This window comes from Dunckerocampus dactyliophorus, chromosome 13 (genome assembly GCF_027744805.1).
Source record: "Dunckerocampus dactyliophorus isolate RoL2022-P2 chromosome 13, RoL_Ddac_1.1, whole genome shotgun sequence".
In the NCBI taxonomy this organism is placed as follows: Eukaryota; Metazoa; Chordata; class Actinopteri; order Syngnathiformes; family Syngnathidae; genus Dunckerocampus; species Dunckerocampus dactyliophorus.
This window is the reverse complement of record NC_072831.1, coordinates 21,829,732-21,852,966: the sequence shown is the minus strand read 5'-3', so window position 1 is coordinate 21,852,966 and position 23,235 is coordinate 21,829,732. Positions and strand designations below refer to the sequence as shown.

Below are 23,235 nucleotides of genomic sequence, written 5' to 3'. Positions count from 1 at the left end.
TGCATCTTATTGGTTCCACCGAGTGCTGTTTCACTGCAATTGTCGGCAATAGTCATTTGGATTTTCTTTCTAAAAACTCCAGTTTCCCTTGGCATAAACTGTAATACACTAATAATATTATTACAAAAATGTACATCTCCCCTGAATAGACACCACCCCCATTTGTGTTTGGGTACTGTAAATAAGCACATCCCGGCAACCATATGAGAAAGTATGGAGACGTTTCTGACCAATTTGAGAGGTTTTTTTTCAACTTCATTGAAGTGGGGGGGGGGGAAGCTCAGCCTCAACATTGTGCCCTGTGGGGCGCTTATTCCCTCAAGCAGGCGGCCTAAAGATCCAGAAAAGGTGTCTGCATTAATTACTTCCTTTTTTGACCCCTTAATTACTTTTATGTACTTGCATTATCTGCACGTCTTATCCCTCGTTCTCATGAGCCAGCAGGCAGCGCTGTGTGCCACATTTGGAGACTGCCAGCATCTAGAACATTCTGCTGGACATGTTCAACAGGTGAACTGTCATTGGCTGAAAGGGGAGTGGCAGGGAGACTGTGGCAATGCTGTGAAACACGATGCCTCGCACTCTGAACAAAGCATTTCTCAGTCTCATCAGCCGTTCTTCGCCGGGTTCAAATTCAACGCCATTCTCACCACGCCCAAAAAAGAAGCTTTTAGCAGCTCCAAAAAGCTGTCACACTGCACTCCCATGTGGACTTTCCCTAATGGCCGAGTGACTGAATTTCTGCATTAAAAGGAGTGAGTCTATGCAAACGTTGTGCAAACATTACAACAGGGGAATGATAACAAATGTAGAAGTGTGCTATGTGTTTTGCAGAGATGCTAGCCTTTAGGGTGTGGAGGACAATCTGACAGGTCGAGATGAAGAGAATCTGATTGAGAGCTAGAAACATGCCACCGTGTCTCATTACCAGTTCATCACCTATCACCTATCACCGTAGGTGCTGCACGACGGCTGCTCATTGCAAGAGGATGGGTTAAGTGTAGAGATAAATGTCGCTGTACAAGGTACATGCGACAAAGATCTTTCTTTTTCTTTCTTTTGAACTGCTAGTCTTGCACAATCGTATCTAAAAGCATACTTTTCAAACTCTACCCGACGTATATCAAGAATGTGAGCTATATGAGGTATGTCTCGCTGCTGATCACAGCAAAATGTACACATCCGTGGAGAAGCGTTATCAATCTCACTATCTTGAGCGGCACACACGCAATGACAGCCATGTGCTCCGCCATTCATGAATGGATGTGACGTACATGCGCAAGCAGGAGTACAATGGCACAGTTTTTGTGCATTTTCATTTAAAAATGGAATCAACGGCCCCTCAGTCTACTGCAATAATGCCCTCCTGTCTAAGGCGAAGGGTTGAACGCCCTCAGCAAACACTGGCATGTCAGTGCATCCTGCCTTTGTGATTCTGCCCCCGAGCTGCACTTTGACCTTGCATTGCGGTGAAGGTGGGTTGTCTTGGCTGGAGCTGCACAATCAAACGTGCCAACTAGTGTACACAAGAGCCAGAACAATGGGCTACAACGCACCGATAAGAGTTGTTCGAATGACACTCGTTTGCTCCAGTTTAGGGTTTTCATCACATCACAAAGGAAAAACCTCCTTCCTCATGGACATGATACAGTACCTCTGACTCGCCCTCCCCGTGTATATACCCCCCACTTACAGAGGACAAAAAAAGGCTTCGCTACACATCTTAAAATAAAGCATGAAGCTCTGCCGACCATTTGTAAAGACGTGGGAGCTGTAAGTTGATCATCTCATTGTTCTTCAACAAATGGGCTAACCTAGCATAATGTTGCTGTTAAAATGTGAGCGGAATGTTTGCGCTGTAGCGCACGTAGCTATGCTAATATTGTTTACGTTTGCATTCTCCTGTCCCACTCCTTAATGTGACGGTGATTGCTGTTGTTGGTTGTATATGATATATGGCATCTATAAGGTTGAACAAGTGCAGAATTACAGTGTACAGTCATCCCTCCTTTATCGCGGTTAATTGGTTCCAGACCTGATTGCGATAAGTGAATTTTCGATTCATTATTAATAAATTGACTATTTTCGTAGTTACAGCATAGAAAACCTGTTTATGACTTTCTAAACACAGTTTTTACCATTATTAAAGCTGTGTAGACATTAAATAACACCCCTATAGTCACCTTTACACTGCTATTATTCATTGTTTACACTACATTGCCCAGTTCCTACGCTCAAGCTACGAGATCACAGCAGGGACACAAGAGACGGCCGCCGCTTTAAACAGAGCATGCTACTGAGCTAACTAGTTAGCCTCCAATTTATTTATTCAAACAAAGTGGGGAAGAGCGACAAAGTAAGAGGCCAAAAACTTACCACTTCCACACGGAATAGCAGGAGAACTTGTTTTCCCTATATGTCAGGCATGTCGGACATGCCATGGATGATTGCATGCAGTGTTAAAGTAATGTCATGTCTCATCACTGTAACATTACTGACGCCTGGTGACCAGAATACTACATATGACTTGACTTTAAATAGCTTTTTAGTAATAATAGGCCATAGTCAACCATGAAACAGCGATCATTAATTAATTCATACATTTTTGAAAAACTGCGAGTGAGAATGAGGGAGTGGCATGGGACGACTGTAAATGTAAAAAGTGGATAAAGTGCGCAATAGCTCACTGGAGCCACACACTCAACACAGCTAATTAGCGTTAAAGCTACAGACGCACAAAACAGCGTGTTCTCTGTAAAGAGCTTACTAAAAGCACTTTTAAATCATCTTAATTTTTTGGGCCACACACTTCCAATACATCATGATTTAAAATTGTTGAAAAATAGTTATAATATGGTACTTTTGAGATCTATACTGTGATATAGCTTATTAAAATATGAAAGCCTGTAAGCAAATATGATACCGCAAAGCATCCAGGGACGTATCTTTATCCTTAATTTATTCAGCTTGGTGCTGTTCTTTGTTTTAGGTCAATGTCAGACTGAGGCCTCTTTTTGTGAGAACAGCTGCTTTGGTGAAAAAAAGTTTTGTTAGCATCTATTTTCAGTGTTCAGCCCACGGGGGGAAACATCTTCTGTTTACACCTGCACTCGTAACCTTGAATTGTGGTGAAAATAACATCAAAGTGCGTGTGTGTTTGCTGGTGTGTGTGTGTGTGTGTGTGTGTGTGTGTGTGTGTGTGTGAGTGTGTGTGTATCCCGATGAGCCATCATCGCAGATGTAAGCCTAAGGGCAGAATCATTGTCATCGTGACCCTCGCTTGTACGCTTCAGAGAAAGCCAGACAAACAAATTGCAGACGGTCGATCTTACTCCTCTCACGAGCGGCCCTTGTTGTGTTGTTAGCGTACACGCTCTTACTTGTGCATGTGCTCCAGGCCGGCGAAGACGATCACGCTGTACGACAAACCGCTTTGCACCAGGAAATGGAGGGAATACCTGCAGGGGAGGGGGAAAGTCAGCATGTAAATAATGCACTTTTTGGCATGAAAAGTAATGTTTGGGTTGAGAGATAATGCTGATAAAAAGGTTGCACACTGCCATTTTTAAAGGGAATCGTCAGTGTTCAGACAAGTTATCCTTATATCAGGGGTTTGTGGCTCCAGAACACTTCAGGGCTGATACAGCAGCATGAGAAAAATGAAGAAAAGCATCTTTTTCAAACTTGTTAAGCTAACTTTTGTTATATCATGGGCAAACTTTGTTTTTTCAATAAGCGAGTCACAAATACGCTCCAGAAATGACTTATTATGTACCTATTATGTTCTCCGAGAGACTCACTTTGTCACACTTTGAAAGTCCCTGTCTTATAAGAAAGAAGACAATCATTTTCATCAATCAGATAAATCAGATACAGTGTTTCCCACAGGAATGCTATCTATTTGTATTATTTTTGTGAATTGTATTATGTGACGTATTCGAATGTAACTTGTATGCATGTTCAAATAAAATTAAACCACTACCATAACTTACCGTAATGGTGGCTTTTTTTGTAAATGGTGGATTTAGGGGGTATGGTAGGGATGACGTAATGACGTACACACGTTATCAAATTTGCCCTTTTGGCCGTAAACACATTAGCAAAAGTGAGTAAACAACATGAAAACCGGAACAAATATGCTTCGAACTACAGATGAACTTCAGTTGCTTCTTTTTGTCCTTTTTTTAAATATCACAAACAAGAGATAGACACCTGTGAGTGCTTTTAAATGGGGGAGGGGCCACAGCAGCAGCTGCTGCTCCTTGAGAACAGCGGAACGTGCTTTCATGTCAGAGTCGCCAAAAGTCTCTTCCCTGGCTGTCGTGAGTTTCATTTTTGAAATAGATTCTCTGGAGGGGTCTGATTGCTCACGAACACTCATAGGTCCTCCTACGTCTTCTTCGTATCCGGCAGAACAGGTGAGTGATACAGTTCATGAGCAAGGCTGAAAAGGGAATGCCAAATCTATTTGTGGCGGGCAGCCACAAATAAATGAATGTATGGGAAACACTGCGATCAATGCATCGTTATACTGTATATTTAAAAACTGCATGACTATAAAAGACATACTGCATTGGTATCGACACGTAAGTTCCCATTGCTCCTTTTCTTATGAGTGTGAAAGCTGTGAAAACTGACGTTGCTCCTGGACTGAAAATTGTAACCAAATGCTGCATTATCGTGATACTGACAGGTAGTAAACTCAGCTATCTCTCAATACAACTCAACGCTATTGCAATGCAAGATGGCAGCCCCATGGTGGTCTGGACATTTCTTAAAAAAAAAAAACAAACGTATATAGTGAGCTGCAATATCAGATTCAACACATTTTGAACAAAAAAATAATATTAATAAATAGTCTAATAAATACCGTAAAGCACCGTGTATAAACCGCACTTTTTTTCCACTGGTAAGAAGGAAAAAATCGGGGTGCGGTTTATACACGATGACAGGTCTGTGACCAGACGCAGAAACTGCCGAGAAGTCCATTTTAGAATAGCCGTCTGTGGGTCAGACAGTTGCTTTGACTTTAGCGCCCTCTGCTGTACAGTTGCTGAAAATGCTAGTGTATGCAACTAACTTATCTGACGGCTGTCTGTATTTTCACACAGTGAAACGATCTCTATATACACTGAAGCTAACCTAAGCTTCCATTAAAACATTGCAAATGTAAAATACAATACAACGTTAGAGTTTATTCAAATTCACACTGAAGCAATGCAATAAAATAATAGAGAAAAAGAGAAGCAGTGAAAGATAAGATATCAAAACATCTCTGAAAATTGCAAATTTCTTTATTTTGATTTTTTATTATTATTATTAATCTGTGCTTAGCCATAATACTAAAGCTCTAGATGCCGAAGTTCAGATTTCTTCTTTATTCTTCTTTTTGAAATTGATTAGTACCTTTACGCGTGTTGATTTGAGATGAAAGAGTTGGCAAGCATTTATGAACTAAAAGATTTTTTTCCCCCGCCGTGAGCCTGAAAATGGGGGTGCGGTTAATACACGGGTGCGGTTTATACACGGTGCTTTACGGTAGTCACACAGTAGTGTTTGACTAAATAGGTCAGGTGACAAAAGGAGGCTTGACGTTTTAGGCTCTCAGTTCAAGTGCTCTCAGCAACTTTGCCATTAAATTAACAATTTTGCAATGTTCTCGGTTCATGTTCTGCTGGTTGTTGAAACAATTAAATAAGTTAATAAATAAATAAGCCATACAAAATCGTTATTTGTCTTAACAAAAAACTAAATTTGCTGACGCAGCTGCAGCAGTCCGCCCTCCCGTCCAGCCCACCACCACAGCTCCAAAAAAAACCTAGGGCCATATACAGTAGAGGCCTCAAAGTGACAGGCAATTACGGCATGGTGTCTCACAACAAGAAAGTGTGATGCCGCGTTTGTGGGAAATCACACTGTTCCTTTTTTCTGTAACATCTTCTTCTTTGTCATCTGTGACCGACACCAAAAAAAGAGGAAATTACAACATTATGAAAGCAGCCACACCATCACCCATGTGAAGCAGCACTGTGTCATGGAATGTAGGAATGTAGGCAATGATCAAACTGGGACTCTCAGAAGACACACATCCATCCCATCCCCTTCCTGTGATGCATCCCCATCCACACTCACTAAAGCAGTGCCAGCAGCTACCAGTCAGGCCTTTGAACCGGTGGCGGGGGGAGTTGGCAGAGCATCTTGACATCATACCAGAGCCCCCAAAGGAAAGGAGAGATGTCACATTGTGTTAGCAGCGTTGTGGATGCAGGGAACAATAAGTCAATGAAGGGCAGCAGTAGCGTACATGGAAGGAAGACGGAAAGACATCCAAAAGACCAACCCGCTGGCTTGGGGTGTGGTGGGGTGGGGGGGTTATCTTCGTAGTGCACAATGCTACAGTGGATCATAAACACACACGGGCCAGGTGCCCTCCGAGTGCATAGCCTGCTTGAAGTTCACAGTTAACAAATGGGAAATGTGGGAAAGTGTGGGTGGCCGATCTTCCCTGGGTGGAATATTTTTGAGGCCTCAATAATAAAATGAATGTTTACCTTATGTGAGTATGTGAATGTACATATGGTTGCATTCCTTCCATATGTGAATGGGCAAACATGACACATGACGCGCGTGTGAACGGACAAGCACGCGGTTACATTGTTTGTGAATTCCAGATGCATACGTGTGTGTGTGTGTGTGTGTGTGTGTGTGTGTGTGTGTGTGTGTGTGTGTGTGAGAGAATGGAGAAGCATGTGGTTACATTATGCACATATGTGAATGGACAAACATGCTCACATTAACGTGTATGTGAATGGACAGGCATATGATTACTTTTTCATCAAGAATCAGGCAGATGTTTACATTTTGTGTGCATGTGAAATGACAGAAATAAAACTACAGAATTATGTACGTACAATATGAGAATGGACAAACATGTTTCCGTTACATGTACGTTATATGTACTGTAAATGGACAAATATATGGCTACATTGTGAGTGACAGACAGATGTTTGTATATATACGGACAGACATACTGTATGGTTACTCTATGCACATGCTGTATGTGAATGGACAAACATGTTGCATTAAACATATTACATGTGTATATGAATGGACTCGACATATGGTTACATTACCCTTGTTTCTTCAGTTTATTGATCCATTTTAATGCCTGGTACAACTAAAAGGTACATTTGTTTGGACAAATATGATGTATGATGATAACAAATATAGCTCATAAGCGTTTCATTTAAGAGCTGATATCAAGCAAATTTCATGGTTTTCTTGATAATAACCAAAACCACTTAAGTTCTTACATGCATAGCTATAAACTGAAGAAACAAGGGTGGTCTAATCATTTTTTCCATTACTGTACATATGACTGCATCGTGTGTGTGTGTGTGTGTGTGTGTGTGTGAATGGAAAAACAGTTGTGGAATGCCACAAGCAACAGTTATGTGGTGGATCCAAAGAGAGTAAATGATTTCAGTGACAAAGATGGTAGCTTTAACGCATCCCAATCATCTTGGCAATGTGATCTATTATAAAAGGTAGCACTTGCGGCGACAGTGTGATCAAGATTAATAGTGGTTGTTGCAATATTACTGTATTTCATTATTATATACATTAGCATTATGTGATTACATCAGAAAGTGTAGATGTTATTTATACTGCATATAGAGAGCCATGCTCTCTCTCTAAAAGCCTACTCAGGTACAGCAATCTATTCTGGATTATAGACTATTAATGTAGCAAATAGCGTTCTCTGGCAGGCTGTCAAGAATGTAAACGTCTTGTATTGACTCTTTGAGCCATTTTAGACACACCATGACTTTGTCAAAGTGACAAAAGGAATTTTATTTAGGTATTTATTTTTTACCGTGGGGGCTCTGATGTGCGGTTATTCAAACTATGATGACATTTACATGATGTCTGCCGGGCCAAACAGAACAGGCAGTTCTTTTTGTTTAAATTTACATGACCGTGGCACCATTGTTTCACTCTGCTCCCTGAATAATTCCTCTCTGCATTGTATTGTGTTGTTGATGCATTGTATCGATTTATAGTGGAAACCTTCATTTAAGCACTGATACTATCATTATTGGCACTGGATCACAGGACACGCACATTGAGGCACTCTGTCATGTGTTGATGTGTTGTTGGTTGTCTATTCAAGGGTGATTGATCTATTTGCTTTGGCTGGGATGAGAAAGGGAAGTGGTGTCATTTATTTACTACCCAATGCAGCCATCTGGTCAACACGTCTGAATTACAGAAAGTCATTTTGTTGGGTTTTTTTCCCTGAGCTTCCAGCTTTTCTGGCTCTAAAGGAAGGAAGGAAGGGATTGGAAGACAGGAAGCTAATAAGAATAGTTTTGACACAAAGGAGGAATGACTCACCAGCCAAAGCAGAAGAGAGCCAAGTAGAATCCCAGCAGAGTGGCCACAACGTGTCTGACGAAGGGACTTGTCTTACTGGGATGGAGGTAGAGACGGAACCACACGGCCATTAGCAGAGCAAACAGCTGGCATGCCACAAAGTTTACCTGCACGGGGAAGCACAACGTGGCAGTCTTGTGAGAGGGTCGCCATTTCAGTAAGCTTCATTTTAGCTTAAGATGCTAACCTGCTGCTGTTTGTTCCCCTAAGAGATGTAATATCAATGTCAGACAAACTGAAAGAGGGAAGTAGAACATGTCTTACATACAAATTTAGAGAAAAAAAATAGTTAATGAGTTAAAAGACCACACATATATATGTAGCACTATAAACTGGCAGAATGTAGAATAGGTAGATAGCTAGGCGCTAACTAGCTAATTAGCCCACTAATACAATCTATACAATAAACACTCAATATATTTATATGGCATATGTATGTGAATGGACTGAGATATGGTTGTATTATGTGTGTTTGTGACACACATGTGTTGGAAAGACAGGTGTTTACGTGGGCATATCATTCTGTGATGTACACACAGTATGTGAATGGACAAACGTTTACATTACACGTGTATGTGAACAGACATGCATACAGTTACATTACGTGTTTTGTGAAAGGACAGACGTAAGATGACGTGTGTGCGCGTTTGTCTGCGTGTGTGTACGTGTGTGTGTGCGGACACCAAACATACGGTTACATGTATGGATAAACCTGTTTACACAATGTGTGTATGTAGGCCTGTCAAAATGCGTTTGGTGCATATTGAGGTGTTACACTTCGGGAATCACTGAAACGTAAGTTCCACCGTTTTGGATTATTTATTTCATTGTCTTTGTCACAAACTTTTTCATGTCACAAGATGACGATACGCAAACTGGCTGAAATTGACATCAGATCGTTTTTTATACACAACAGGCACAAAGAAAGTAAGAAATCGTGTAGCGCACAATACACACAGCTAGCAAGTAGTGCACCCGCTAGCGTGTAGCGCGCCTCTCCTCACTGGGACAAAGAGACTGAATGACTGACAGGAGGGTTCACTCACTTCGTTCATTCCACTACAGAACTAACACACCCAGGTGTTGAAACAGATGCAAGGAGTGAGCCCTCTTGTTATCAGGCCTGTTTGGTCGAGAGAGAGGAGAAAAGCAAACACGCATGCACATGTCAATATATCGAGGCCGGCAAAATCATCAAGTTCGTTTTGATTTATCGTGCGGTTTGACTTACTGATCATCGTGACAGGCCTATGTGTATGTGAATGGACAGACAAGGACATACCTATGGTTACATTATGTGTGTACACGTAATGTACACATGATATGTATGTATGTGAATTGACAAACATGTTTACTTTACGTGTGTATGTGAATTGGCAGAATCCACTGTAAAAGTAGAGCTAATGGCAATAATGTGATAGTTAAAGACTGACACTACAAAGTCTTATTTAGCACGACTGAGTTGTTTACATGTGAACACATTGTTTCTGTGCATTGTTTCATAAACGCAGCAGAAAGCAGCTGTTTTATCCTTTAATGGCACCAAAGAGGCTTTACTCACACAATGACACAATGGGAAGATCAACAGGATCCACCAAGGGAAGGTCGCAGGACCTTTTTCTCATACGTGACAGTTCATCTCTACTAATCCTTGACCTTATGGACTTTATGGTGTCTGATATTAAATAGCAATGTACAGAAAATGTCATACTGTGTATAACAGATCAGCATGGTATGCTGACAGTGAACTTTTGAACCAAATGCCAAGACCGGGAGCTATAATATTTTCAGTATTTGTGATTGTGCATACTGTATGTGCAAACCTGTCTACCCAAGGTTCACTGTGTTGTTGTTGTTGTTGTTGTTGTTGTTGTTGTTGTTGTTGTTGTTAGGTATCTATGAATTTCATATAGGCCATCTAGGCCAACCGTCTTTAAATAGATGCAAAGGTGTAATTTACACTAAATCAGCCGCATCAGTTGGCACTCATCCAATAAGATCCCGACATGGTCACTTGATGTCACGGCCACTGACAGCACAATAGCTTGCTCGTAAATATAGGTCATGCAAATAGATCTGTCTGGCCGGTAAGCAGTGAAAGGGCTAGAGACACCACAAACGCCATCCATTATCTATGCTTCCTGCATGATTAATGAGAGAGCCTGAGTGAGACAGATATAGCCTCAAGTACATGTGCTCGGCCCTCTAGTAGTCCACATGGGCGACAGATGTAATAACAAAACATCAGAGGGTACTGTATCATAAAGCATTTAGGAGCAGGGTGCAGGGACAAATGGTCATTACACCTACAGCGATAAAGGAAAATATGGGGTGTGCTGTTACGAAAGATTGCTGTGGAAAAGTTCATTAAAAGGTCCCCATTATGCTAAATGAACTTTTTAATGATGTTATAAGTAGTATGAGACGTTAAGTAATGTGTCCAGAAAACCTGTTTATGACAAAAATCAATCGGTTTTGAAATGTTGAGATTTTAAAAGAAGATAGCTTTGTACAGAAAAAACACAGTCTACACATCTTATATTTAGGGATGTCCAATAATAACGGCCCACTGATATTTTTGGCTCGATATTTGCATAAAAACGTATGTTGCATGATGTTGTTAAAATGTGACTGTGATGTTAGCACTTTAGCACACCTAACTATGCTAGTGTTGCTAACATCTGTGTACTCCCGCACTCCTTAATGTTACATTGTTGTGTGTGATATACGGCATATATTACGATGGACAAGTACAGCAACCGAATATGCGAATATGTTTGTTTTACCAGAAAATTAACTAAATGTTGGTATCTATAACTCACATTTTGTATTTCAGAATGCATTTCTTTCTAGTGTTCTCACATTATTAACTTAAAAACTAAATGAAAAGCAGGCTTGCAGGCGCCTTGTGGTCGGCTCTCCGGTGCCCGCGGGGACCACGTTGGTGACCGCTGGGCTATATTATATGAAAGGGGGACCATAAAATTTACAAAAACATATTTGACTTACGGGAGATGGTCACTAGAGGCTGGCTGCAGCAACGGGGCGGAGCTCATCGGCGAAGGGGATCGGCTCTTAAAAGTAAGTATCGGCTTATGCCGATACCATGCTTTTTCACGGAAATCGTCCAATACTGACGTACAATACAGCACCCCTAATTATAATTCATGCTATACGTTATGATGTTACGGCTCTCAGAAGTGCATCATTTTAACTATTAATTAAGGACCCCAGCTCAAGGCCAAACCGTGATTGATTCATTTATTAAGAAGTGTTTCTGTCGACTTTGTCAATATTCTGTACATGAGTTTAGCAGGGGCTAATTGTCTGCTGTTGTCATGGGTGATATTGTCCAAGGGACGATTAGAAAGGCAAGAGAAATTAATCACATAAAGCAGAGACCTATAATAGGTGTTTATTTAGAGCTTCAGGTGAAATTTAAATGCTATTTTCACCCACAATCAAAAGTCAAAAGTCATCAACAGCGGGTGCCAATAAAAGGTTATAGCACAGAGACTGACAGCAATCGCCATCATTCAAAAATAGACCTCTTAAGTGCTAAAAATAAAACAAGACTTTACTAATACAGCAATCCCATCAAATGACGCTCCTCTACTGCAAGCAATATAATGTGTTGTTGACCAAATCCACAGTTTTCAAACTCATTTCACGCTTTGATTACTTCAAGCTGCTCTGTTCGAGAGGAAGTCACAGCTGGATGGTCTGAAAGGAAATGCAAACAAGTCGCTCGCTATCAGATAACACGTCAAAAGAAGCGGTGGATGTCAAATAGTTTAATGTTTGCGGGATAAACAAATACTTCATCTGTGCATGCGTATTTACAAGCATGCCCTCTTGCCCTGCATAGGAAGCAGCATCACACCTTCCACTGAGAGCAGTTTACATAAGTGGGTGTTTCCTTAAAAGGGGCTTAAAGACAAAAGAGGTAAAAGTTGAGGAACTCAAACTTGAGAGTGTGAAGTCCGAACCCTTCCCTAGCAGCAAGTTGCGCTGCAAGAAAGGAATGTCATGTGGACAGAGCTAGGAGGAGGGTGTGCCAGAGGAGCTGCATTGTTCAAGGTAGCGTATAGACAGGGAAAGCCCACAATGCATTTATCAATACTAATAGCCTTTGTTTTCAGTATTTCCCTATTGAATAAACAAAAACGATCAAACACTTGCCTTCAATGACGAATGCGTAATGCACTGCATATGCAACCAATTCTTACTTGTCAATTCTTGTTTACTTAAAAAAAGAAAAGAAGTTTGCCACTGTAAAAACAAAACACCCCACCTTAACCATCAATGTACCAAACATGTACATTCTGCTTATTTGACTCTTTTGAATCTCAATATATCACCAGTTTTAAGGCTAATTGTAGGCCTCCAACTTGGTATGGATTTGTTTTTTAATGCAAAACTTGCTATGCACAAGAACCGGGGAAGTTCAACACGACCAACACCATCACGGATCAGCGCCACAAAAAACAGCATGAGGATCCTCGCAATACCATGGAGGAAAAACAAATCTCCGTTGTTTGAGTAATATCACTTGATCAAGCATTTTTTAACATTCCACACTACAAAATAAGTAATAAAAGTATGTATGATTCATTCTGATCTCTGATCGTATTGATATTGGTATCGGCCGATACTCATGGCTACAACAATTGCTGCAACAATTAATCGATGAATCTATGATTAATTTATTATCCAATTGTATAAGTAGAACTACGACCCAGATGGTTTCAAGTAAATGGAGTGAGGTCCCCCAAGCAGACAAAGTTAGCATGTCAGTACGTCTGCAGCCAATCAACTTCTGGCTATTTTTAGCTAGCAGACTGATTTGTCAATTGTTAACATGCTCGCATTTATCAGTGTTTATAATCTTGTTACTTGAGGTTTAACTATGAACACAGGCTACTAAACCTCTCTGGCACTCAATGTTTAATTGTTAAGAGATTTGTTGGCCAGTCCCTCGTTCATACTAAACCATTACAACAGACCATACTTCCTGCTCCACTGCTATAATTTGGCCTGTGTTGTGATGACACATACACACACAGATGTGGCGACTCATAAGAACAACTGCACGGCTTGCAGCATTTCTCTCTGATCTGCTTTACAGTGTGCGCACATGAATCACGACCTGGAACTCAAGATGCCAAACGCAATAGGATGTTAAAAGGCGACATAAAAGTCTTAACAACGCCTCTATCAATACACTCGTCTCGTAGATTAGCGAAAACGCGTTTTGCAGTGTACAATGTTTCTTCATTCATAATACATGGATCCCTTTTTCCATTATTGATCCACTCTGAAAACATACCCTGGGGTTCGATGCTCGCACTGTTTCAGATGGCATGCTTGAACAGTGGCGCTGCAGGGAGGTTTGGAAGGCATTCAAATGGGAACACAAGAGAGAGAGAAATATCTACTTTGGAGATAGACTACCTGCTGATCTGAGTGGAAGGATGGGTGGTAGTAGAAAAGCAGAGTGACTTGACATCCATGCCACCTATTGTCAGTCTTTAAAAAAAAAAACACTGCAGGTTTAAGTATACGTACTTTGACAGGGCACCCATTATTGGATGTTTTGTCAACTCAAACACAAATAAGTTTGGGTCCAAATTTGAACTGACATTTGGCCTTGCACTGATTGTGATTTCATTACTGGATACACAGTCAAGTGTTAGGCTACACTTGGATGTGAGAAAAGATGCATTTTGTGTTCTTCCCGATGCTGCACAAACGTGTTGATTCTCTGTCAACCAAACAACACCTCCTAGGTAGACGACCTCTTTGTGATCGGCTGGTATGTAAAGAAAGGGTGTAAAAAGGTACACTGTGACGGTTATCATATAACGGACAAAGACAGTTCACATTGTAATCATTCTACTTTGTTTACTTTTTACTTAGTTTACTTTTTTGACCTGCTCTGTGTGTAAAGTTTCTTGAGGTAACTTTTGTTGTGACTTTAATTAAGTATATGCAATGGCTATGGGGGGGTTTTGGTCGTGTAGTGGTTCGCACAGTTGGGCCGGGCTCAACTGCCAATTTTCCCTGGCACTGACTGGCGTCAGTCCAATGTCTAGTTTACCTCTCGGCCCTAAGTCCACTGTTTTAATCTAGCTCTCTCTAGGCCCTAAGCAGTGCTAAGTACACGTCATTCTATACCTGCCAATCCATCACATGTATGGACCAGCGAGACTAGACAGCTTATAGATGTTTTGATGGGTAGCAGGCGCCAGTAAGTGATTAGCGCTGAAGGGCAATAAGCTCTGTGGGCACTTCCTTCAGGCAGAGGCGGTATGGCGCTCTTCTGCAGCATTTAGCCTGACTGGCAGAAGGAGTGGGAGGAGGAAGTCAGAGCGGGTGCAAGTGGGAGTGAGATAAGCCAGCTTCCTGAAGCTCATTACTGTATGAAATACAGTGTGTATGTGTGTGAGCCATGTTGAGGAACAAAAAGTCCGGCGCCTTTTCCACTGTTCACCTAAATTCTGCCATGTATGTCCTTTTTAACGTCACCTTCCCACTATGCTATGCCAAGAGAACTACAAACATGTATGCTGAGAAATGAAGCCTTCACCTGCATAGAGTAGAGTACTTTTATGACCTTAAGCCTACATTGATGCATTAAAAAGTTTCCTCAGTGGCAAATGGCTACATGGCGATGAAAATAGCCGCAAAGTGCAACGTGCCTCCTGATCGCTGCCTGCTATTTTCGCATACATGCATTTGCTTGTCTGCACAACTAGACGTCCATTGGCATAAAACCTCCTCATTGCTCTGCACTCCTGTACCACTGAAGAGGCCAAATGCATGAGAGGCTCCAGCCCTGGTGTGTACTCTGTGTACATTTCCTTCAGCTGTTGTCCTCACTGACTCAGGCAGATTTCCAGCACTGGCTCCACACTGCAAGGAGAGTGGATCAAGGACGTTGTGTAAAACCAACTGGGGTGGTCATATACATGACTGAAAACTGGTAAACCAATGCCATTTTTGGCTGTAAAGAAGGTTTTAGAGCTTAAGAAAACATGTTTAGTGTTCAGTGTATGCATGCCAAGCAAGTCACTACTAAAATAATGATCAACAAGGCTACTGGCTTTATGCTGGCCAACATATTGACTTCTGGGGTACTGCTATGGGCTGTTATTTATCATTATTAAAGATGATTTAGTTGGACCCTCTCAGGTTGAATATGGACTTAAAATCAATTCTCAGACCAACTGCCTATTTTTAGAAGACACTTTTCTTCAAATAGTGGTATAGAAATAAGTCTGCGTCTTTCAGGAAGACTACAATTTTTCTGCAAGATAATGCTCCATTGCAAAAACGGAAGCACTCCACTACATAGCCTCTCTTATTTAAGGCCGAAGAGGAATGCAGTGAGATGGGCAGGTGAGGCTCTGTTGAGGTTCCAACTTCATATTTGGCTGTGGGGAACAAAGTAGAACAACTGCCAGTGGGTCTTCCACCTGTATTTACATAATCTATCACTCCAACAGAGAAGTGCAATACTCATAGGTGTGACACTTTGGGCCATGTTGTGACGTTTTTAGTAGAGTCAAGGACCATTACAGCCTGCAGTGAGGTGTTCTCCTCCCTCAGCTGGGCCGCTGATCCCAGCCAGACTCGGTACGGTCAGGCTGGCTATAAATAGCCAAACAATCAGCCATTCCCTGCAAAGTGTGTGTGAGTGAGTGTGAAAGTGAGTGTGTGGCGTGTACTTTCTTGGAACACGTCGGCCCAAACTAAGCACAGAGTCCAGCAGGTGCTCTCGTCCTCAGTGGGGATGTGTTGAGATCTCCCAGCAGGATACAATAGCCAAGTGATGAGTGATTGTGACAGCATTCAGTCAAATCATAAACATGGAGCAACAAAATAAAAAAAAGCCAACGTGAAATATTTGTGTTTAAAGGACACAGGAGGATTGCACTAGCAGATTATCCATAGTGATAATCTTTTGTTGTGAAAACTTCCCACTCACGCTGAGAATCCTGAGAAATATCACATTGTACTTTCTCCCACACTTCTAGGCTTTACTGGAAGCAGCACCTGACCGCAGTTCATCTCCTGCATGAATAAACAATCAGCCGTGCAAACCAGGAAACCATGAGTGCTCAGTAAGGTGCTCTTAATGTAAAGGTACTACAAAGCTGCTGCCTTAAAAAAAACAAAACAAACACATATTTAAAGGGTTGCCTATTATGCTAAATGGACTTTTTCATGACGTTATAATAGTAATATGTGTCCCTAGAGCTGTGACTTGCTTGTGACTACTAAACATAAGAAAAACTCACAGAGGACAGATTTGTTAAAAAAAAAAAACAGCCTTTACTACAGGTATTAAAGCAAGGGTCTCAAACTTGCGGCCCACAGGCTCTTTGCGGCCCGCCAAGTCACATTTTGACTACTCATTACGCTCAAGCCTCATTGGAACTCAGAACGTGGAATGGAAGATTTAGACAAGTAGTCCTAACTACAAGATAAAAGGTGGAGACTGTGGGTCAGTGTGGATATAATTATTATGCTAGCTAGACATTGAGAGACGCTAGCCAAGATAAAATAACATAGCCTTAACATAACCTTACTGTTTGTGTTGTTCACACTAATGCTGCGCTAAAACAGTCAAGCACAAGCACTGCTGCTTGCATTCCGGTTAAAATATGCTGCAAAAATTCCACCCATTTTCCATGCCACTTATCCTCACTAGGTCACGGGTAAGCTGGGGCCTATCCCGGCCAAATGCAGCAAAATATACGCTCTGAAATTGTCTATTTATTTGGTTCACCCTATCACCATATCGAGATGTTATCGTGAGCCATGTATCGCGTATCGTATGGTATCGTGAGGTATCCTGAGATTCCCAGCCCTACTCCCAACACTTGACGCCCAGCCTCACCCAGACTTCCTGGTAAATTGACTTTGAGACCCCTGTTTTAAAATAAAGCCTGGAGCTCTGCCAAATATCCGTCAGTCTATCAACGTGGGGGCTGTAAGTTAGCATGCCGCTGCTGTTAAAATGTGACTGTAATGTTAGTATTGTAGCTCACACAGCCAACTAGAGTTGCATCTGTTGAGTCCTGTTGTGTCCTCCCCCACTCCTTCTGTCATCTATTACATGCTCATAACAGTTTAACCCCATTCAAACAACAGCATGATCGGTGTTCTGTGCAAAAAATATATGGTTAATCAGTGGCCATGTTGACAAGGATTTCCAGTTAACATTACATCCAGTTACATTCCCAGTGTGACTTTCTTTAAACTTTAACATAAAATGCCTGCAGGAAGAAAGTCAAAGCGTGTGTGTTGCCACATCCAAGAGGATGTTGATACTGATCAAGTGAGCCTTGTTGTTTTAATTGCATTCATTCTGCTCTATTTTGCCAGTATGAAGTGTTAGCAGCACCTCGGGGGAGCCGGGATGGACTGTTTTGCCTCAGGCCACGTCTCCATTTAATGATATCAGTGCGGCAAAATGAGGAAAATGACATTCGATTTCAAAACTTTCTTCACATCTTTGGCAATCACATGATCATGTGGAAAAGAAAGAAGTCAGAAAGTCAGTTGCTATGATACAGTTGGCATGCAAGTCCTCAATGGTGGGGAGACCACCTTTAAACAGTGGATCTTTACTAAATGGCTTAGCACTCTGGCAGGCATCTACTGTCAAGCACTCGGCTAGCTGCTCTCAAGTGTTTATTACAGCTTTTCTCTGAAAATCAAACAGCAGTGCTCAGACTCCGGACGAACAGTGTCAACATTACCGCAGCTTGGAAGATCATTTGTCATCAGCTGAGGCGAAATGAGCAAAATGTGAAATGTTCTAACAAGTGGCCAGTGTGGACAGCGGGTTGGGACTCAAACTGTACGTATGCCAAACATAGAAACCTGTTGAAATTTCATCGACTGGTGCAACTCCATCAGCGAGTCATCATGACAAATATCGCACAAGAATGACAAAGACGTATGTTGTGCTTCAGGAGCGTGTTGCTGGACCTTGTCGCAGCAGGGTTAGAGTTTTAATTGGACTGTGGCATGGACGTAGTGTCTGTGTGTGTGCGTGTGTTTTGGGGGGATGCTTTTTCAAAAGGCAGTTTTGGTCCACTGCAGTTTTTACCATTCAAAAACAATACAGCAATCCATCGTTTAGGACGGTTAATTGGTTTCAGAATGCACCGTGATTCCTTAAAATGGAATATTTTCGGAGTTAGAGGATAGAAAACCTGTTTACAACCTTCTAAATGCTGTTTTTAACATTATTATTAGCGCCCTCTAGACCTGAAATAACACCCCCACGGTCACCTTTACACCCGGTATATTTGGCGTAATAAGAGTATATAAGCCATTTAAGACATAAATAAGGATTGTGCTCGTATGTGCTGCTGTAAATGTCTTCTGATGGGGGACGAACAGGAAGTGGGGTTGTGGGGTTCAGAGTTGAGTTTCAGCTTGGCCTGGGTTACGCCCGCAACAGTAGCCCGTATTTTTATTAGGCATTATTGTGCCTGTTGTGAAATAATTCAAACCTGCCATAAAAGCCTGTTGTTCTGGCAATCAAGTCTGGTGCTTGTGTGTCTCACCGAACATTACAGTAACATTACTGACACCTAGTGACCAGCATAGAATACTACATCAATGTTTTTGAATGCATCCTTTGAATGCATTTTTATGCTTGAAAATGCTCAATTTAGGCAAAATATATGTAATCTATATAAAATATAATCTGTATATATGCATATTTTGTGAATAATAACAGTACATATTCAACCACAAAACAGCATAATTTATTAATTATTGAAAAAAAAAAACATTATAGAGTGAAGCTGCAAATTCCAAAGTGTGAAGTTGCGAGGGACAACTGTATTAGACAATATTAGATGGAAACTAGTCAAGCACTAGGACCAAGCAAAAAACAGACACCAAAGTGGAAGCCTGTTTGCCTTAGACCGCCCTTAAGCTCATTGATTGGCTCTGCCGTTTCTTGTTTAAGTGTGATTGGCCGTCCCAGCTGTCACTCCATAAGCACTTGGACTTGCACATAGGTGTTTTGTTCCGTGTTCATCTGCCGCTGTAAATTAACGTGTTGGGCGTTTGTTCTGCCTGGGACATGTCAGTTGGACGGATTTTAATATCAGAGAGTTTATTTACAATAACATTTGACTGTGCCTGTCTGTGTGCGCATTTGTGTACATGAATTTGGTTGTAAAAGCAGTTTGAGTGTATTTTGTTTCGCGTATTGTCTGATTTTAACAAGAAGTGCAACAAAGCATGTGTCAGGCTCTGTCACGGCACAATTAAAGATGGTACAATACTAAAGCAGGGTGCCAATTAATCAATAGAGAAAATACATGGGGGCAGCAAAGCTGAGAGATCATGGGTGTCTTGCAAATTGGACAATTGCAGGTTTGACCCCCCACTGAAGTACTTGTATATATAACCCCCAGTTGCAGCAAAAGCTGTTATTATCAGGGGGTTTCTCACTAACAGTAAGGCTTTAGAAGTGGGAGAGGAAAAAATGTGACTGTCCTTAAGCCTTATTATCTGAACTGATAAGCTCTATCAGCTAATACGGTGCCTCTTTGGTCATATCCTTCCAAATTAAATGGGAATGGTAGAAATTCATTTAAGTGTATCTGTTTCCATTTCCCGTAGCTGTGATGTCCTTGGGGAGGATCAATGTGAGATGTCCCTAAGGTGTGGACACAGACAAACAGTTGAAAACACAGTGGCCGCATTTCCACATGACAGTGCAGGTCGCAGCTACGGCTGATCAATACTCTTGACGGACTATTAACTGGAGCTGAAAAAAGCTCGGTGGACACGTCAAGAGTATCTTCTCTCGTGAAGGTCAATCGGCACCAATGGTCTCGAAGATTTCGACAGAGGTACAAGAGACGGTGCACAGTCACGCTGATAAATATGCGTGTCCTCTCATTTATATTGGCTGCAACGGCATCAGCCCGTTGTACACAGCTGTTGTGCTCCTGTCATACAGAGGATCTTTGACTAGTGTTTTTAAAGTGGAGCCATACAAAACAGCAGAGCGCTCCTGTCATATAAGAGAGGGTTAGAAGAGTATTTTTGCAGTAGGTTCTTGAAGACACCAGAGATCTCCTCTCAAATACAGGTTCTTTGACTGCTGTTTTGTGTTCCTGTTTTATCGAGGATCTTTGATTAGCGTTTTTACAGCACATCCTTAAAAACAGCAGTGCTCCTTTTATAAATAGGATCTTAAACTAGAATTTTGGCACCACGTCCTTAAAAACAGCAGCGCGCTCCTGTCATATAAGATCTTCGACTAGAATTATGCAGTAGGTTTTTAAAGATGCTCCTGCTCCTCTCATATGGAAGATCTCTGACTTGTGTTTCCACAGCACATCCTTAAAAACTGCACCGTGCTCCTGTTACAAAGACAATCTTTGACGAGTGTTTCACAGTAGGTCCTGAAAGACACCTGAGAGCTCCTGTTATATAGAGGATCTTTGACTGCTGTCCTGAAAGTATATTCTTAGTATATTCTTATTCTTGAAAAAAGCAGTCCTCCTTTTACAGAGGACTATATTTTTTTGCACCACAGCTTTAAAAACAGCAGAGTGCTCCTATCATATAGAAGATCTTTGACTAGAATTTTGCAGCATGTCTTTAAAGACCACAGAGAGCTCCTGTCACATACTGCTGAGGATCTTTGACTAGCGTTTTTGTAGCACATCCTTAAAAACAGCAGAGTGCTCCTGTCATATAGACAATCTTGAATCTTTCACAGGGATTGCGCAATAATCACTTCAAAAAGTGTGATGTAGGAGCATATCTGTCCAGCTGAAAGAGGGAAAAACTGAGAAATGCAGTACATATTAAAAATGTGTATATGAACAAAATGAAATGTACAGTATATTCGTATCATGTTAATTTCACAATATTCAAATACAATCACAATCACAAAGTAATACTGATGTAACGTAATGTAATTATCCCCCCCCCCAAATAAAAATCACAGTCCAAAAAAGGCGCATCGTCACCGCTGAGAATATTAGCTAAGGCTTCAGACAGACCGATTCGTCTTCCTCATCACCTTTTATGGTTGATAGTAACATTGGCAACCATCAAGACTCATTAATCACATGAGGCTACAATCCCACATACTGTACTTGCGCCATAATAATAATAATAATAATAATAATAATAATAATAATAACAGCGGCAGCCAGCGGCACTCCATTAGCAAGAGCCGTGGGGGAAAGAAATCAATTGGATGTATAGGACTCCCCAGAGAACAGACAATTAAAATCAGAGGAGGGTTGAAGAAACTCTGACTGGACTCTGGGGTTTTAAAATAGAATCAGCGCTCCCAAGTCAGGTACTTTCGGGACAGGAACAAGAGACATTTTTCACCATAAGGTACAGTTGCAGATCTGGCATGGGTTTCCATCACATACCATAATGACCCAAATATAAGACATTTTTCCCTAGAAAAAAAAAAAAAAGATCATCTAATACTCTGGGTCTAGTGAACTATACACGCAAACCAGCAGGTAAACTGTAGACGTCTCCCCAAAGGAGTCAGAGCTTTTCTTACTGTCACTCACACACACACATACAAAAAGTGTCACCTACAAGATGTGGATGTTTTCTTCATATTCGGAGCTTTGCATTAATTGACTAACTGATTCATTGGTTTTAGCATCTTTAATGCACAAAAATGGATCAAAGTGCCCCCCCACACCATTTTTTTGGCTGCAACCCTCTATGGACACCCCTGCTGTAATGAGCGCGCTCCTCGCCAGTTATATCACCGCCGCCGTTCATCATAATAATCCACAAAGTCCAAACCCACACGGGATGTAGAGGACAAGGTATAGACCTGTTTATAGGACAGGTAACCTTAGATGACCGTTGGATTTGGTACTATATAAAAAGGAACGTGAAATGAAATTAGTTGAGGGGGTGACACTGGAAAAGCATCCTGTGCATGTATAAGAATAAAGAACAAAAATCTGCCAGAAGGCTGCACAAGTTCAACTAAATCAAGTGCAAAGGAAGCATCTAATAATGGTTAATAATAGGCTTCTGGGTCTAAATTCAGGCCAAGGACTGCATGTTGAGGGTTAATATGATGACTATTTCCCCCATCTTAGCAGGTCTGCAACTTTTTACATCTACAATATGTGTTAATCATTACTGATAAGTCAAACTAGCAAGCTAGAGTGACTAAGGGGCATGAGATGATTCATATCAAGGGCATTGTGCTCTGATTGGTCAAAATTCTTCTTATGCTTCACATTTACATCATTTTAAGCACAAATTAGCCTACATTGACCTAAAAATAGCCCTGTCACAACAACAAATTTTGCTGGACAATAATTGTCCTCCAAATTATTGCCGATAAACGATATTATTGTCAACATTATTTTGAGGCAATTTTTTTATTAATGTAATGATAATGTATGGCATAATAATGCAAGTAAACTGTATCAAAAGCTTTCAAGAGTATTTAATATTGTAACTGGAATGTCAAGAGCTTTTAAATAAATACATGCAGAAACATGATGTAAAACAGTAGTTCCCCAAAGTGTATTGATTAGAAAAAAACAGATCAGTAGAAAACCGAAACCTAACGTGTGTCATGGACACCACGCCATATTTCTGATTTTGAATCTGTGTCACTTTCGTTACAGTCTGAATAGTGGAAAAAAAAACAAATAAATAAGTTCACATTGTGTGTCAATGCAGATGTCATCTCATTTGCATATACAATTCTGTGCGGAATAGCAGCTGAAAGTTCAGTTCCACCGTTTT

At 41.1% G+C, this 23,235-nt stretch overlaps 1 protein-coding gene across 1 annotated transcript in view; it reads right to left on the bottom strand.

Annotated features, from left to right (window-relative positions):
* mboat2a (membrane bound O-acyltransferase domain containing 2a) overlaps nt 1–23,235 on the bottom strand; it is a 43,867-nt gene that overhangs the window by 17,161 nt on the left and 3,471 nt on the right. The window contains exons 2-3 of the mRNA XM_054796762.1: nt 8,398–8,543; nt 3,381–3,458 (exon numbers count right to left, since the gene is read on the bottom strand). Of these exons, the coding sequence (XP_054652737.1) occupies nt 3,381–3,458; nt 8,398–8,543 (224 nt within the window). The remainder of the gene's footprint in view (nt 1–3,380; nt 3,459–8,397; nt 8,544–23,235) is intronic.